At 39.1% G+C, this 17,491-nt stretch overlaps 1 protein-coding gene across 2 annotated transcripts in view; it reads left to right on the top strand.

Moving 5' to 3' along the window:
- The first annotated feature begins 8,451 nt into the window (after positions 1-8,451).
- Positions 8,452-17,491, top strand: part of LOC119720601 (complement C3-like) — a 55,191-nt gene continuing 46,151 nt past the window's right edge. The window contains exons 1-4 of one of the 2 annotated variants that reach the window (XM_038190335.1): positions 8,452-9,718; positions 10,599-10,746; positions 11,319-11,455; positions 16,638-16,807. In XM_038190335.1, the coding sequence (XP_038046263.1) occupies positions 11,397-11,455; positions 16,638-16,807 (229 nt within the window). In that variant the 5' untranslated portion in view covers positions 8,452-9,718; positions 10,599-10,746; positions 11,319-11,396. Of the gene's footprint in view, positions 9,719-10,551; positions 10,747-11,318; positions 11,456-16,637; positions 16,808-17,491 lie in introns of those variants that run through there. The other variant, XM_038190334.1, reaches the window with a different exon arrangement.

The raw sequence follows: 17,491 nt of genomic DNA, 5'->3' as shown, positions 1-17,491 counted from the left end.
TTACTTCAATTACATTTGTGACCGGCTTTACAAAAAAGGGTATTTACTATTAAGTCGCGCTGTGCATTATTGTGTAATGGTCCGCTCAACATTGAGAGGGTGAAAATTTTGTCAAATTGGGATTTTCATTTTTTTGTCGTGAATGACATGAATGACATCTTTAATACCTACAGTTTCAGGTTTCATTCACAGAAATGTTGATTTTGATGAACAAAGTGGAAAGGCAACCAATTATACATATGTGTACATGTATACCAAATGAAAGCTTACATTGTGGGCTTTCCAACCATGTAGGCCTATATAACTCAATTTCACTTTTTTGCGACATAATACCCTTTTTTGTGGAGCCGGTCCCATTATCTAATGCAAATGACTGAATAATTATGAGGACATAGTAACAATCTAAAATAGCTACTATTACACCCTAAAGTTGCGCACATTTACCTTGTCTCCAGATATCATCAAGTAGTCTTGCGAAACCTCAGTTTGATGAACTTCAAATTCACATGCTGCTTACTGGTACAGTTACCTAACGAACTTTATGGGAAAATCATGTTAACACGTTAACAGTGATAACATTGTGGTATAAAACGAGGTGTCCTTAAATTGGGCTTAAAAGTAGGTGAAGGGTTGCCTAACGTCGGAGACTTAAACAAGTTCAAGGGAAAATATTGAAGATGTAGAATCACGAAAAAACTTTTCAAAAAATTTTATAACTAGAGGTACATTGTGCTCTGAGAGCACGAACCTTAGTTGTCGATATCCGACGAAGGTGTATGAAAAAAATGGCAGTAAAATTGTGAAAATTTTATGAAATCCGCATTCAACATCAAATCACAGCAATAGTGTTGTTTATTGGCCTTGGTACTTTTGAAAACACGGCTGGTTTTCTGGCAGAATACGCGGACAGCTTCACGCATTTGCAGCGCAGCCGCTCATGTGTACAAAGTCTATGGAGACGGCGTACATGTATGCACAGGGGCAACGTGTTTGAAGTGAAGTCATTCTTGAATGCTACTCAAAAGACACAGCTACATGTACGTGGGTGTTGGTTTGAAACCTTCCTAGAATTCCTATTCCTACGGTATGTAAGAAAGCAATGAACATGCTCAGCAGGTTGAAAAGACACAAAGTCGAATGTGTTTAATCAGAGTTGTAACGAGTCACTGATTTTTGTGACTCGAGTCGAGTCATTTTAAAGAAGTGACTCGAGTCGAGTCATTAGGTCAAGACGGTCGAGTCGAGTCGAGTCACAGTGTGTGGTCGAGTCGAGTCGAGTCGAGTCGAGTCAAATATTTAGCTCGAGTCAATTCGAGTCACAAATATTTGAGCACTATACAATAAATAAACACGAGAGAAAGTCATTTTTTGGCTTTTTAAATTTTACATTCGGGCTACTACATTTGGAGACACCACATTTGCCTCTTAATAAAAAAGGGGGTGCCAGCTGATCGTCTTTCAACTAATGGGGACACTGATCAAACCACGTATGTATGTATACATTATTCGCGAACATTCCAACGTGACGTGAACAAAAACAGGGACCGGCGTAAGTCATTGCAAATATTTTTTCGCAAAGTTTTGCTTTTATTTTTGGGACTCGAGTCTCATTAGCCTTCCTCGCGTCGAGTCGAGTCATTCTGATGAGGGACTCGAGTCGAGTCGAGTCATTTGCTCGCAGTGACTCGAGTCGAGTCGAGTCATTTGCCCTTAGGGACTCGAGTCAAGTCACCAAAAATTGTGACTCGAGTCGGACTTGAGTCGAGTCATTGACTCAAGTCATTACAACTCTGTGTTTAATATACATGTACCCGGTACCCGTCCAGCAATTAAGCAGTTCGAATGAGTGTTTCCATGATCATCAGCACATGATTTGTTTACAGTAAAAAAAAAATATGCATTACGTTGGCTTAGTGGAAAAAGATGGAAACATGTACAACATACAAAATACAACAGTTTAAACACTTTAAACTGTTAACAAGTTTATAACAGGAATAAAATAGTCAAGGGATATTCAGCTTTCAAATGCTGCTTGTTTCACCTTTTTTGCTCCTGTCAAAGCAGAGATATGGCATGTCGAACACAAACACTCAAAAGTCAATTTGTGCCACTTTCTGCATTGTTTAAAGCCTAATAATGACATGACAAGACATGTCACCTGTTCAAATCCAACTTCAAAGAAGATTATACAGGTGTGAACATTTATTGCATAATACATGTAGCAGGATTATTCCTGAGTTTTGATTTTCTGGCATCATGTGCATGGGCTTTGAAGTTAATGTATTCGAGTCGTGTACTTACATTATATAAGCATCATGAAACATTTTTCAATATTCCAAGGACACAGAGCCCATTTCTGCTTGCAGCATTTTTGGGGGGACAGGCTGTGTACCTATTTTTTTTTCAAAGTACAAATCTGGGATAACTCCATAGCCAAATATCTTTGTCATGACATACCCTGACTGTGTGGGAAATTCCATGTCTTTATCATAAAAGTGAACCATCTCATTACCAATCTGCCGTACTGAAACATGTTTTGATCCTGGTGCAAACATGTTTGTAAAAAAACATGTTTTAATTTGATGGTATTTGGAACAGCTAAAAACAGGGTACAAGAAAACAGTTTTCCAACAGGTTCCTAGAAAACAGGATCCTTTTTATGAAAAGCAGGAATAAAACATGTTTGATTCCTGTTTTAAAAATATGGTGCATGCATTCACTGGGTTTCCCCTCTAGTTAGTCACTCTTGTTTGGACTTAATGCATGTTATGTCGATGATGTCGCTGATTTCTAGCTGGAATAAGTATTTATTTGGCTGTCATCTTGATGATGTCTGCTAGATCTGTTTGGAAAAATAGCTGTATGAGACTTTTGTTGATTGTGAGGTCTCTGCACTCTTCATCGGTTTCAATGACTATGTCGATGTACCCATTGGGTGGTGTAGCATCATCAGTGTCTATACTGATTATAGTAGATCTTCCACAGAGAGCATTTTCCATCTGTTTGATGAAGATACATGTATAGAACATGAGAGTTGCTTGAGAGATTTGTAGTTAAAATATTAAGCCTGTTGTTCTTGTGCTTGCTAATTCATGTATACAGCTAGAAAAGAAAATGAAGATGATGTTGATTTATGAGAGAATTGCAGAGAATAAAATACAGAATTATAAAAGCAATTATCTTCAAGTTTGTGCTGAAGGCTGCAAACAAATGTAATGTTTAGATGGATGTGTTTTGTGCATACTGCTGGACAGACTAGGGAGATTTGTTTGGTGCCGGTAGTGGTAAGTTTTAAGCAAATTGTGCATGTACTAGCATGCTATGTAATTCTGATGTTTTGTAAAACATACCAAAGTAAATGAAAGCGAGGTCATAGTGTACTATCATTTGACATTGTTGATATTGAGCAAAAGAAGACTATATTTGATTACCTGAATGTTGGTGCGAGTTGATGACAAAGAAAGGTCATGGAGGTGAGTGTTGTGCTGGCATTTGACGTGAGTGCATCTGATTTTGTCTCCCAGCTTCACTGGTAATGTGCTCTTTGCATTCCACAATACCAGCTGCATTGTTTTGCCTTCCTCTTTGATTTTCAGGTTACGGACAGTTCCATAAATCTTTCAATATTTCAGGATCTGTAAAGCACAGTGGTGTGGGTGGACTGATTGGTGGTAGCTGGTGGAAATCTCCTACAGCTAAGATGGAAATATTGCCAAAATATGTTGTGTTAGAAGTTCCTTTGAGTTGCTGTAGTCGTCCACATTGTAGCATCGTTGAGCTCACCATGGAGATTTCATCAATGATGACAAGTTGAAGATGTTGAAACTTTGTTCGTAGTGTGTTTAACGACTTTTCACCAAGGGGCTTGTAATCTTTCGATAGTTTAATGCCAATCTTAAAAATGGAACATATTGTTTCCCCCAATATATTGAATGCAGCCGTTCCTCTATGGGCAACCAACAACACTGTTACATCATCAGCAGATTCTGTCATTGGTGAAAATTCTTTTTGGGCATAGTATTTGATACATTTAATGACATGTGACTTGCCAGTTCCAGCTCCACCAGTAAGAAATATGTGAAATGGTAGTAAGGTGATATCTTTAGCTTTTTTGTTGCACCAATTGCTAACATGGTTGAATAGTTGACGTTGCTTGTCATTCAGCTGTCTCATCATTGAGTATGCTTGTTCCTCAGTGATGTCTGGAGTACATGTTTCAATGTGGCACGAAGGTTGAGGTGTCACTGATGGCTGAAGGCCTGGTATTTCTATGAAAGTGAAATCATCATCTGAATCATCACATCTAACATCCTGTAACTTGTCGTCGAGACATTGCTGCTCGTTTTGTGGAGCTATAGCTGCCCAAACATCTTGAATGTCTGCTGCTTCTTTTCGTGCTTCCCACGCATTGTCAAATTCATCATTTGCTGGTTCAAGGTACTTCATGTTTTGTTGAACTATTTGTCTGACTGGTACTCTCTTCTGATTGATGATTGTGCAGCCTGTAAGATGGTAACTTTCATAGGTGGCATATTCCTCAGGTTTGATATTTTCGATCCAATGGGGTAAATATAGCGTAACATATTCATATGATATTTTTCGCTGTCTTTCTTCACTGCTACTCTTGGGTATGGGATGACTGCTGGCTTTTGTTTTCTTTCTTTCATTTGTCCAAGGTTATGTTGCAGGTGAATTGGCAGATTGGCTTTGCTGTGTGTACTTTTCTGATCGTCTGTTGTGACATAGTGGATTTTGGCAGTGGGTTTATCTGACTGTTGTTGTGGTTCTGAATCTAAATCTTCATCCGTTTCACCTGATTCCTCATCTGATTCATGTAAACCTGTGCTGTTGGATTTGTTTGACACCTGATAGTGAGTTGAGAAAAATGTTGGTATGCACATGGTCTCGTATTTCGTTGTGTGTGGTCTTGCAAGATATTTCTCAATTTGTGTTGTGTACAAAACTTGGTCGGACTTTCCTGCATGAGCTTTGAGCACCTGTAGAGGCAATGATAGCTTTTGCCAATTTAAATCAGTTTGCAAGAAGATGATATTCCGTGTGCTTTTTTCAAAGGCATGCTACATGTTAGGTAAATAGCTCTCATGACGCTTACATGTATTTCTCTGTTTTGCAGGTAGAGACTTCCAGGTTTTCTCAACTGTTGTACAGCATCCATATTTCCCTCAGTTGCTTCTCTTTGTGCATTTCTCAACAAGTCGCCCATTTCTCTCTCTGCTTTAGTAATGTAGGATACAATGTACATGACACATGCATAAGGATCTACATGTAGCACATATTGAATGTCCATGTTACCATTCCAGCATCGGATCAGATGTGGATTGTAATTGTTGATCCATTGGTCAGTGACATGGCGTCTGAGATACATTGTCTCCCTTTTTAATAGAAGTTGTACTGATTCTTCAAATTTGGATTGAGTAGTTTTGGCTTGTTCTAGAACTTGATCAAAGTCTGTCAGACTTATCTCGTCATTTTGAAGTAGTTCCCAAATTGTTTTCATTGTCTCTTTTGCCTTTGCCTCTTCTTCCATTCTTTGTTGAAGGACAGTTTTGGAGTTGTTATGGTCTTTATGCAGTTCTGCATAGATCTACATCTTGTTTCGGTGAGCAGATGAATGTTCTGTTACTTGGTGGCCTGGGGAAGTGGTATCGACAGACCTGTCCAGTTTTCCGACATGACTTTGTGTGGTTCTTGCTGTGAACTTGTACACTTGTCACTATCTCATGCAATTCTGTGTCTTCTTCAGGTGGAGTTTCACAAGAACACTTATCAACAAATTCTATGACCTCATCGTCAGGATCTTCATTGAACTTTGGGGCATCTTTAACCCAAACAACCATGTGGATATGAGACCAGCCTCTTTGTTAAAACTCTGTCCTGTAATAGTGGTCCTCAACTTTGCCGATTGGATTGGCTTTGGATAGAATCACATCATTAATAAAAGTGTGTACTCTTTTTTGAAACATTCGCAACCACTAGACTGGTCGAATCATGGCAAATAGATCTCTCTTTGACTTTTCCCAATAGGCAGGTGTGCCTCTTATTTGAGTCAAGAATCTATTTATCCTTCATCTCTTTTGATCAGTTGTTTGACTTCATCATTACTTCTTAAATGTGATTTCTTTGCCATCTGCAGTGTGTGTAGAACCAATGCGAAGAGCAAAAGATATGTTTGAATGGATCTGGTGTACTTCTGTAGTGTACAGAGCAAAGAATATGTACTCGGGTTTTCTTGCAAATCGGTTGTCTGCTGAGAATACATGTACATGTAGGCCAGAGTTGAAGTATCGGGATGGTGAAACTTTGGGGTCTGTGTCAACAGCATATATGTATTTAAAACCATCTGGGAATTCAGCAGGAAAACACTTTGCTTCCATTTTTAGGACTTCCTCGGGTTTACTGCCTTCTTGTTGTATCATGCTTGTCGGCAACATATTGAGCGAAATCAACTGGATGCAAAAAGGAGTACAAAGGTGCTGATGTGTTTTAATGTTATCATTTTGATCATGACCATTATCACTTGTTTCATTTCCATCTTTTATGTGACCATTTGGATCATATATAGAGCTTACTGTAGACACCTCGCCTTGTGAAGGGGCGGTCTCGAAGCTCAATCCGAAACTGAAAGGTGTCACTTTCAATACACCATGTGACCCCAAGGGCTCTCTCTATTGGCAGGGGGTAAATCTTGAGGTCGAGTTCCTTCAAACCTTTGGCTCTATCATCGGGAGGAATAGCCTCTATCACAGCCTTTTTGTTCGACATCACCTCATGCAACTTCAGGCCTGCTCTTGCACAAATACCTTGACTAGCTTTATTCAGACCAACTGCTTCATCGACTGTTGAAACCGACTTCAAACCATCATCGACATAAAAGTCTCTCCTGATGAAGTTTGCTGCAGGTGATCCAAACTCATCTTCTCCATCATCGGCAGCTCGCCTGAGTCCGAAGATGGCACATCCAGGTGAGCTGGCAGCATCAGCAGGTCGCTATTTTCCCACCAAAGAAACCTGGGGAGATCTCGGTTCTCTTCTGACACATGAAACTGGTGGAACATTCCCTTGATGTCAGTCATGAAGGCTACTTCTTCCTCACAAAATCTGCAAAGAACTCCAAGCAGCCCATTAATCATATCGGGACCTTGCAGCAGGTGATCATTGAGAGCAACGCCTGCATACTGTGCTGAAAAGTCAAAGACCACACGAATCTTGCCTGGTTTCTTGGGGTGGTACACACCCGTATGTGGAACATAGTTCACCTGGCCATCTTCAACATGAAGACGCCCAGGTGGAACTCTCTTGGCACAGTCCGTTATAACTTCGTCCATGAAATCTTGGTAATCTGCCAGGAACTTGGGGTTTTCTTGAACTGTGCCTTGAGCTGGTTCCATCACTTCAAGGCAAGATCTCTGTTACGTGGCAAGGTGATGTTATCACACTTTAATGGCAGTGGCATCTCATATTCATAATGACCGTCTGATCGCTTCTGTACACCGGCCTCCAGGACACTAATGAAGCATGAATCTTGGGCAGAGTAGGGTTTGCCCTTGACACTCGTCTGTGAGAAATCGGACTCCCAGTCTAGAACACTCAGCACTTTGTCTGCATTAAAGATTTCCTTTGTTCTGGTGCCATAAACAAAGTGGGGGTACATGTAGGTCTCATTTGCCATCATCTTGTTGCAGAAGCCGATGTTGTCATCTCTAGGAGACTTGCAACCTCGTCCATACACTTAACAGGACTGCAAAGATTTAAATTGTAAAACAGCATTTTGTACTTTTTCATAAAATGACCCTTACTGCCCGTTAGGTGACCACTGGCTAAATTCTGTGAACACCCTTTATGAGGCAGGTCCAACGATGTAACTGACCAAGTTTTACATTAATTCGGTCAAAACTGTGGGAGAAGAAGCATTTTGTAGATTTTCATTAAATGACCACTAGTGACCATCAGATGACCATTGGCCAGATTTTATGAACGTGGCTAGGTAGGGCACGTGTCCAGATTTCATTTGATTAGTTTGTTTGAAATCGGCTGAATAGTTTGAGTTATTGCAATTTCAAAAGTTTGATAAATTTGATCATGTGACTGCTTTTGGTCACCTGATAATTGGAAAGAAGAAGAAGAAGAAAGAAACGACTGAAATACAGTACCTTAATCGTTCGACGACTGAGGTAATAAAAAAATATACCCAAAAATGGGAACAAATATATTACATGACAGGTATTAAAGATTTATGCAAATTAGGCATTTTTCCTTGAACAATCCAGCTTGGTATCCATCGGAGTCAGCACCCCCGAATTAGGTAAAATAGCTAGGTTTAATTTCTACTCAAAAATGCCTCTTAGTCTTGCCCTATTAAGCCCTTTTTTTTTTAAATATCGCGTGGACTTTTGGAAAAAAATGTCTTTCAACAATGAGCTGAAAGTAAATCAAATTAGGGGTGGGGGGGGTAATAAGCATTTGGAAAAATGGAAGCCTTATTCTACAAAATCTAATTAATCCCATTAGCTCGGTGGTCCAGTGTTAAGACATCTGCACTAGAAAGCAGGAGGTCGTGGGTTCGAGTCCCACCCGAGTGATATTTTCAAACTTTCACTCGGGAGGTAACACACTGAGTATGCAGTGTTTATACGTCAGTGAAGGGCTAAACCTAATTTGATTTACATCACCCCGACATGTACATGTACTTACATATCTCCCTGCGTATTAAAACCGGTTGGGCAAAATTGTATGGAAAGACAATGTAGGTGACATTTTCTGCTGTTCAGTAAAAACTAAAAATGTTCCTTCTTGTGAAGGAAGTGTGTACACTAATCCACCACTAATGTTTATTTAGTCCGGTAATCTAATGCATTCAATTAATACTAAATATTGGGCCCTAAATCATGGCCTATACTACTGTTATCAAAAAGTCGCCCACTATGCTTTCATGTAAATGTACCGGTAGCAGAACATTCTGAATGTTATCGTATTTTATGGGTTAGCAAGAAAAATTGGTTGTATGCATAAAAACATCCCGTAAGTAACTAAGAATTCTGTGGTAACAAGGATGGCACAGAATGATGGCTTAAAGTATAAGCACCTTCAAGTTGTGGTGATTGTAAGCACGATCGGAGTTCCGGGGTTAGCAGATAGAGCCATGTGTACATCTAAAGCCGGCCTCAGGTCGACCTGCGATTTACTTGCGCCGCGACGGAACCATCGGCATCAAGCACAAAAGTCAGGTCACACAACTCAGAACTCATTTGGTTACTGTGGAGCAAGTGGCATCTTGGCACAGAATAATCGCAACCATGTTCATGTCACCCACAACGCGACGACAATTCATAGTGAAATAGATGATCCCGATGCGCGCATGACGTTGTAACTTCACACAGGTCGACTGCAATTGATTCCCAGGAATGTGTTTATTTATTACATTTCTTTACCCAGGGTATGCCCAAACAGTTTAAAACTTGTTTCCATTGAGGCCCTGCATACAATAAAAAATGACTACAAACATGTATATATAAACAAATACAATACATTACGAATACAATACAATTCAATACAATGGGATGAAAGCATTATGTTGCATCGCAGAAGTTCAAATTGTTCTACTACTGCAACTACTTGGTTTTTTGTTTTTTGTTTTTGTAAGCGCCAACTGATGCCAATCATCTTAATATCATCGCAGGTTGCAGAAAATGGGCAGCTGGTATGTAGCTCAGGCGCAGCTTGATACTGAAAACCCAGTCGCTGACTGTTGTGTGTTGTAACTTGTCACAACTAACAAGGTTGGCCTGAGTAGTCGGAGAATGGTTTTTAATAGAAAAATTACACTGTATAAAGAGTGCCTCATTTAAGGTATTGTGACCCAGGAGAAATGTTGCCAATTAGTTATAATATGAATAAACTGTTTTATGGTTTTCTCTTGAAATGGATGTCTTGTGCACTGTGCAGTGTGTGTACAATGCTTTTGTTATATTTATATACATGTATATATATACATGTATATATCTTTGAAAATATTGCTGTATTGAACCTGCATAGAGCATAGAGCATGCCTGGCAAGGAACAGAATCTATGGTACTGGTATATTGAACCTGCAAACTCATGCTCTTGTATTCATGATATCCCATGATATACAGTTGTCCATACATGTTAAATTTTATTTTACTGGACTCTTTGCCCGTTTGACCTAAGTTGGCTAGATATTGTGTCACAAACAGCAATTTTGGGGGCATCTTAAAGTTTGGTTTAACTTATTCCAACAGTGAAGAAAGAATTAACGGCCAAGGGAAAAAAAATAGGAAACATTTTACAATAAAAGGGCAAAGTCTCCTTTTTGTCAGAAACTTCACATACATTTTGTTTTTGTAAATTTTGATTGGAGAGAAAGAAAACAATGTATTCATTAAATTTTCCAATAAAAAAAGTGCACAAATGAAATAAAAAAGTGATGTTTTCATCAGATCCATTTCATTTCATTTGAAACATGGCTAAAATAAACACACTGGATCTGCCATCAAACTGCCGGGAGATTCCATGGCACATGCAACTCAACTAGTTTAAAAATAGATATGATGTCATATCAGTAAATAAAGGAAAAACCAAGGCAACCATTAGTCAACCACTGAAGTTTCAAGGCTTCTCCTAATGTCAAGAACTTCAAGATTACTTGAGAAGGCTTCAGGCTAGACGTCATCAAAGTGACTTCACAGGTGCGGCCATTTGCTACTTTGGGTGAGTCAACTTGAACAGATTGAGGTACGAGTACAGGTCTCTGTGTTACCACAGTTTTGTCCTTGTAAAATATCATGTTTTTAGTATCAGAGTTTATTTAACATTATTACTCTTGGCACATCATCAAACTCACCACAGAAACAGGATTCATTTCTGCATGATCATTGCCACAATAAATAAGATCACCCCTATTAGAAAGATAGCATTAGTCCACTTCCTGTTTTCCCAGACTTATCCCCCAAAAGGCTGGTGATGTCAGTGAAATTTGACCCAGTGCCCAAGTGGTATAAATAATGCCCCCCTCTGAGCGAATTGCCAAAGCACATAAAACCAGGATTCATCCTTGGACTTAATGCTGCGTGAAATAGACTGACAGAAGATTAATAGTGCACTGGCTTTACAGAGTGCAGTGTCTGATGTTCAGCCTTTGTTACTTACTCTAAGAGATTTACTGGCTTGGACCATAGAGAAAGGACACCAGTACAGTATAGCAAGGACAGTACTTTCTTCAGACCACTCAGAGGGTGGTGCAGGAACCTCGGTGTATTATTAAATTCTGGTGCTTTTTTTAGAAAGTTCAGCAGTGTTCACTGATCATCAACTGGGATTCCAAGAGAGAAAAGCAAGACCAAAACCAAAGAACACTCAAGATGTTCATGTTGGTGTTCTTCTGTGCAGTCCTGCACATGCTGGCAGTTGCACAAGCAGAGTAAGTAAAACAGTAAAACAGACAGTTCAGTCATGTCAGTTTTCAGTCTTGGTCTGTTGTTTAATATCTGTATGGTTCTTTCTGTTCATTATGTAGAAGCAATTGAACTGATTGTTTGCTTTGTTAAATCTCATATTTTTTATTCCTCTATGGTAATATCATAAAGGGGTATTACGGCCTGGAATACACCCAAATGGGCTACAAAACACGCTTTAAACAAGACGGTCATGATGTTATTCAATGGAAAGAGCATTTAAAAGTATGTAATTTATATACGTGCACACAACCAGTGTTAATAACTGAGCGTTTATGTGTTATTCTTGCGAGAACCATGCAAAAAACGAATTTCGGGGGTCACAAGTTTGTCCTGAAAAATCGAGCTAGTTGTGATTCCAGCCACACAGTGGTCACCTTCTACAGCATTTTTTTTTTTGGGGGGGGAGGGGGATTGGCAAGTTTCCATCAAGAATTAAACATGAACCAACTTGGAAATGGCATTTTGACATTAAACATGTTAAATGTATTTCGACGTTAAATGTACACAAAGTTCATGAAGTTAAAGAGGGTGGCTAAAACTTAAGGCTGATTCGCTAGATTTGACCCTCATCATGCTCATAGGCATTGGGAAGTGACCTATAAAACAAAGCATGACGGGTAGAATTTAGTAAAAATTAACCAAGAAAAATTTAAGCAAACTAGTTGAAGAATGAAGAAGGGTACACTTCATTTTCTCCAAAACAAGTACGTTTATATTTCTAATTTCTTTAATAAGTTCACTAAACAGGCATGCAACTTTTCCTTGTATCGCCTGATTTCTCGTTTTTTAATTCTCACGACTGCCATTACAACTTGAAAACACTGTTTGTACAAAGTCTTGTGTCCTTTGGAATTTGATTTCCCCCTTTTTTTTCTTCTAAATTCCCAGTTGCATGCCTGACTAAAGTCTTTGAACACTATTCAGCATGTGGTACCAGGTATGAAGTGGTACAGGTTACAAACAAAAATTAGGGATAGGCCTAACATCAACATTTGCAAACCACCCACATCAGATGGCACACACATAGGTTTCCCACCAACATGTTTTACTTATCTGTCCTTGCCCTGAGCCGTTTTTGAGTGGCACAGCTCTGTTGTCTAAGATCAACAGTGTATAAACATGGTGTAAACAAGCTGACCTATTGGTCCTGTGGGACGTGATCATACTCCATGCCCCACAGTTGAAAAATTCTGCACTGCAGGGATGCAGTCCAGTCCATGACAAGCCCTCCACATTCAAATCACAAGCTTTACAACAGAACTTTTATAAAGGCATAAACCTTTGTTGCTGTCACTGTTTCTTGTGACTGACTTGTGATGGACTCAACTACACATGCATGTCCATCCTTAAAATGCTGCGACTTAGTGGAATTCTGTACCAAATTTAAGGCTAGCACTTTACATTTGTCCATTTCACACCTAGACTTAACTTGCCACAGTTGTTTGAATAGATTAAAGCAGCTGAACCCATATAAAAAAAGTTAAGCCTCAAGGTACAAAGTATACTGGTACAGGTACATGTACATACGCCAACATTTTGGACTTCCATATTCTCAAAAATGTGTACGTAATATCGTCGGTTGCAACACGAACCGACGTATCGCATTTTTTTGTGTTTCGAGAAAAACCGATTTAAAGTTGGTCATTATTTTGTAGGCTCATTCCATATACTCCCTGTGTAAGAATTCAAGCTGTTTCGTTTTTGCTATTAAACAATATAGATTATCATACTTTATTGTGTGCAATCCGTGTGCATCTGAGTTGCTTAGTTTTTACGAAAGTCAGTTCCAAAGTTATTCGTCACTTCGTGAAACAGATTTTTATCATATTTATCCTATGTTATACAACGCACGTAGTAGTGGCCGTGTGCCAGATGTGGAGATACGCCAGTTCGTGAAACGCTAAATTCCAATTTTTCATGTTGACGCTCCTTTGTGATGTCATAGCACTATGGGAATTAGCGTGTAAAGTGGCGTATCGAGATACGCCACTTTGTGGTGCAGCATTTTTCATTTTTCAGAGATACGCCACACAGTCTAATTAGCATTCTTAGTTAATTAGAACTCCGATCGGAATAAAACTTTCTGAGAATGAGCACTTTGATGAAATAGTAACGTTAAAGACAAAAACTCAATTTGGCAAAAAAATTGAGATACGCCGGTCCGTGGTGCGATCGACGGTATGTATACATGTCCAGATGTACATGTTGTATTTCTTGAATAAGCAGCATGAGGAAAAGTTCGCTCGTACCCACCGCCCTGCAAACAGAATGCTGGGAAGGGCTGAATTTACTCTCTGATTGGATAGAATTTGCATGACCTGTGACCTACAACTTACAAGTCATCACGACCACGACCCTGCAAGGTTTGAAACGGCTGTTAAGACTTAAGACTGAGTCATTACTCTTTTATTCCGATTCATAAATGCTTTTTGTCCTTGAAAAGCGTCATAATGTACGAAAATCTGTAAAACTTATACATGTTGTAAATTGTCAATTCCTGTCATATCACTTGCTCAGGTTCTGTTTCGAATTCACGAAGGGTCAATGATTGCATTATGCGACGCTCAAACTTTGTCCACATGGTCCACAATGAAAAAGAAATCACATCTGGTATGGAATGTGCGCATTTGTATGGGAAGTTTTTAGATATGCGCGCATTGGCTAACTGCGGTCTTGAACAGCTGCAGCCAGATGCTTTATATATATAGGTCATATGTCACTTCCTTCACAAGATTCTGTGCAGCTCATCAGCCCTTCCCAGCACCCTGTTTGCAGGGCGCTTTGAAGGGGGGGGGGGGGTAAAGCACTTTGAGCATTCTCAATTTATCATTTTTCAAGGGTGGGCAGGGCAGTTAAATGTGTATTAATTAATAGCAAATTTCACTCCTTTTTTTTTCTTTTTTTTTTTTGCGTTTCCTTTTTTTTAAATTTTATTTTCCAGAGGCAGGAGGGGGGCAATCGGAATCCCCCTCCTTGTCCCATCCTGGCGATGCCCATGTGTGATTAAGTGATAAAATCCAGGATTAATTTGCAAATATGCAGATCGAACCTATATTTTCACAATTCTGTCTTAACATTAACAAGCATGACATTTTTCTTTTATAATTTTTCCTACAAGTAATGTTGTCTTGTCTTCATGGTTACTTGTCCATCAGAAGGATCAAACAGTTTGAATATATAAATTTGACACGCTTGTTTAGATTGCTAAAACATTTCCAGTCTAACCACTAGTGATACTTGCTCTATGCTCTTTTTGTATGGGACATCCTAAAGTTCAATCCTTGCACGTGGGTTGGATTTTGCAATAATATATGGATTCGGAGAAAGACGGCATTACGTGCACTTGTTATACCAATAAAGGGGATGTGCGTGTGTCCAGAACCACCTGGGTGCAAGTGCGAAATAGGATACATCCTGGTTCTGGAACTTTCAAATTAAATCACCCCATGCCAGCTGTGACATTAGCACGTAGTTTCATTTCATAGTGGTGTCAAAGTTCAGCTTGTCAGATCAACAATGTTCATGGAACCACCTACCAGTTTTCCTAGAAGAGATAACTTTTTCAGTTTTCTTCACATGTTTTTTGCATGTACATGTAGCTTCCCCCCCCCCCCCCCCCAACCTGGGGGTCTTTGATATAAGTTATCAAAGACCTGCAGGCTAGAAATGTACCGGTAATAAACCTGTGAAGATAACGGATAACGTGGTGTAGATCACATTCCAATTACAATTTAGGTTTTGACCGTGACTTGTATTGCCATCCTGATGGTTCTGGTGTGTGAAAACCACAAACATTGAAAATGTGATCGGAGATACATGTACATGTAGTTAGAAAAAGTTATGACAATACCGGGTATATTAATCCCAATTTGGCCATGAGGCTTCTCAGACACTGTGACATGCCATATCTCATTGTCCATGACTACATTATATTGAACTTATGCAAACTTTCATTTTAGTTAGTCATTTAAAGTGCTACCTTACTTTTCCATTTGATCCTGCCTGACTTGGCTACCCACCACTTTTAGTACATTATATTGATAATTTATTATCATCTGTCTCTATAATGTAGATGATGTACAAGGCTGCAAAAAAAATTGAAATACAGGCATGACAGGTATCGTACATGTGGCTTGTCAGCATATTCGAATTTTATATTCAGTTTCATTTTAACACAAAAAAAAGAGGAAAACATTCAAAGAGAAAGTGACCTCTGTATGTGGAAGTAAAATTCTTTATTGGGACTCCTCCAACTGTGCTGTCTAGCAGTCTCCAAATTTATCTTTGTTTGGAAAACCCTAGCATGCTTCGGTGGCTGAGCCAGGGTGAACTCCAATTTGTTAACTAATTGGCAGTGCTGTAAACTTATATTTGATCATTTTAATTCAGATGTATTCTTCAGTAGTCCTCAAAATACATGGGAAACCATTCCTTGGGAAACCGTGGATGTCTTTAATTTTATACATTGTGGTGTGAGTAAGAGATGATGTTAAATGCAACATTCACATTGACACAAAACTCGTTCCTGATCATGCCACTAACAGGCAAACGTGTAAACACCGTCGATCGTGGACATCCTTTTGTTTGTCCTATTCTTTTGTTTGTACTCTTTTTAGGAAGACTCCCGTAGGTTTTGTGCACGACCCCAATCGCGGACGTGTGCTGGGAATCGTGGACGATATTGTTCTCTTTTGTTCTCTGGTATATTTCGTCCACGGTTTGAAAAGATGAACAGTAGTGTTGCAATTGGTTGGCCTCCCCACATTGAACTTTTTCGATATGCATGCATGTAGAATATTTGTCTTGGATAATTGCTTCCTTCTAAATTTAACTTTCACTGTTATTTTTTTTTTTGGGGGGGGGGGGGTTGGGGGGTGGTGTCCTTGAAATGGCTGCAGTGCTCAATGAACCTATTGTGGTAGAATCGCTTCAATGCAGCTTGTGAAATATTATCCAATCACACGATTTGCAGAAAGCGCAAAATCTGAGACAAACAAACTTATTACTGTCTAGGGCTGTCTAAGGGGCGTGGCTTAAACTCGCAAACGGCGATAGGTCATTGTTGTGATAGCTTAAATTTTAATGGGTAATAATTACTAGTATGTGTGTGTGTGTATAAGGTAACATATTTCTATTTTGATTCAGGGCCCAGTATTTCATCATTGCACCCAATGTCATCCGTGTGGATGTAGAAGAAACCATTCTTGTCAATGTTTTTGGAACCAGCGATGGCGATGTGGTACCAGTGACACTTTATTTCCAATTGACTGGCAGCAATCAGAGAATTTCAGCGACCACTGTTAGAGTTACAAAAGGTATTTGTGCAATCTACACATACAATGACATGCTCATGTACGGTCTAGCTAACCTCCTTAAATGTTCCATTATTGTTTGTCTATTACCTTTTAACTCTTCAGCTTTGATTTTGGCATCAATCCAATGAGGATGAACGGTGATTGTCATCTAGTAGGGTTTGTATTTATTGTATTTATGCCAGCTTGGAAAAGTAGTTTCTGGAGTGACCTATTTGTAGCAATATGTATTCAGAATTACATCTGTTTCCTAAATCACATTCAAAGCATATACACTATTCTCTGACATTGATAATGTTACCCAATCCCAGTTTTTTTTCTTTACGGATGCTTAAAAACCTTCCGTGTGATACATGTGGTTTTGCTAGTGGCTGTGCTGTCCTTGTTACCAATGTTACGGTTGTTCATTTTAAGTTTGCATATTAATCATTGTTGGTAGATACTTTGAAGCCCTTCACAAAAAAGGAACAGGGATACAAATTGGAATTAAATAAAATAAATTTATATTTTAGTAAGATTAAATTTGGTGCCAAAATATTAAAACAGATGTGAAAATTACTGAATGTTTTGCAGTCCATGTCCAACAGAGCTTGTGGAGTAACCTCCTATCTTTGCCTTATGTTTACTTGCGATTGACTCATTTGCCATGTTTGCTTTAAAATATTCAAAATATTTATTGGTGATATG

This window comes from Patiria miniata, unplaced genomic scaffold, assembly GCF_015706575.1.
Source record: "Patiria miniata isolate m_02_andy unplaced genomic scaffold, ASM1570657v1 HiC_scaffold_9, whole genome shotgun sequence".
Lineage (NCBI taxonomy): Eukaryota > Metazoa > Echinodermata > Asteroidea > Valvatida > Asterinidae > Patiria > Patiria miniata.
This window is presented reverse-complemented; position numbering and strand designations above follow the sequence as displayed.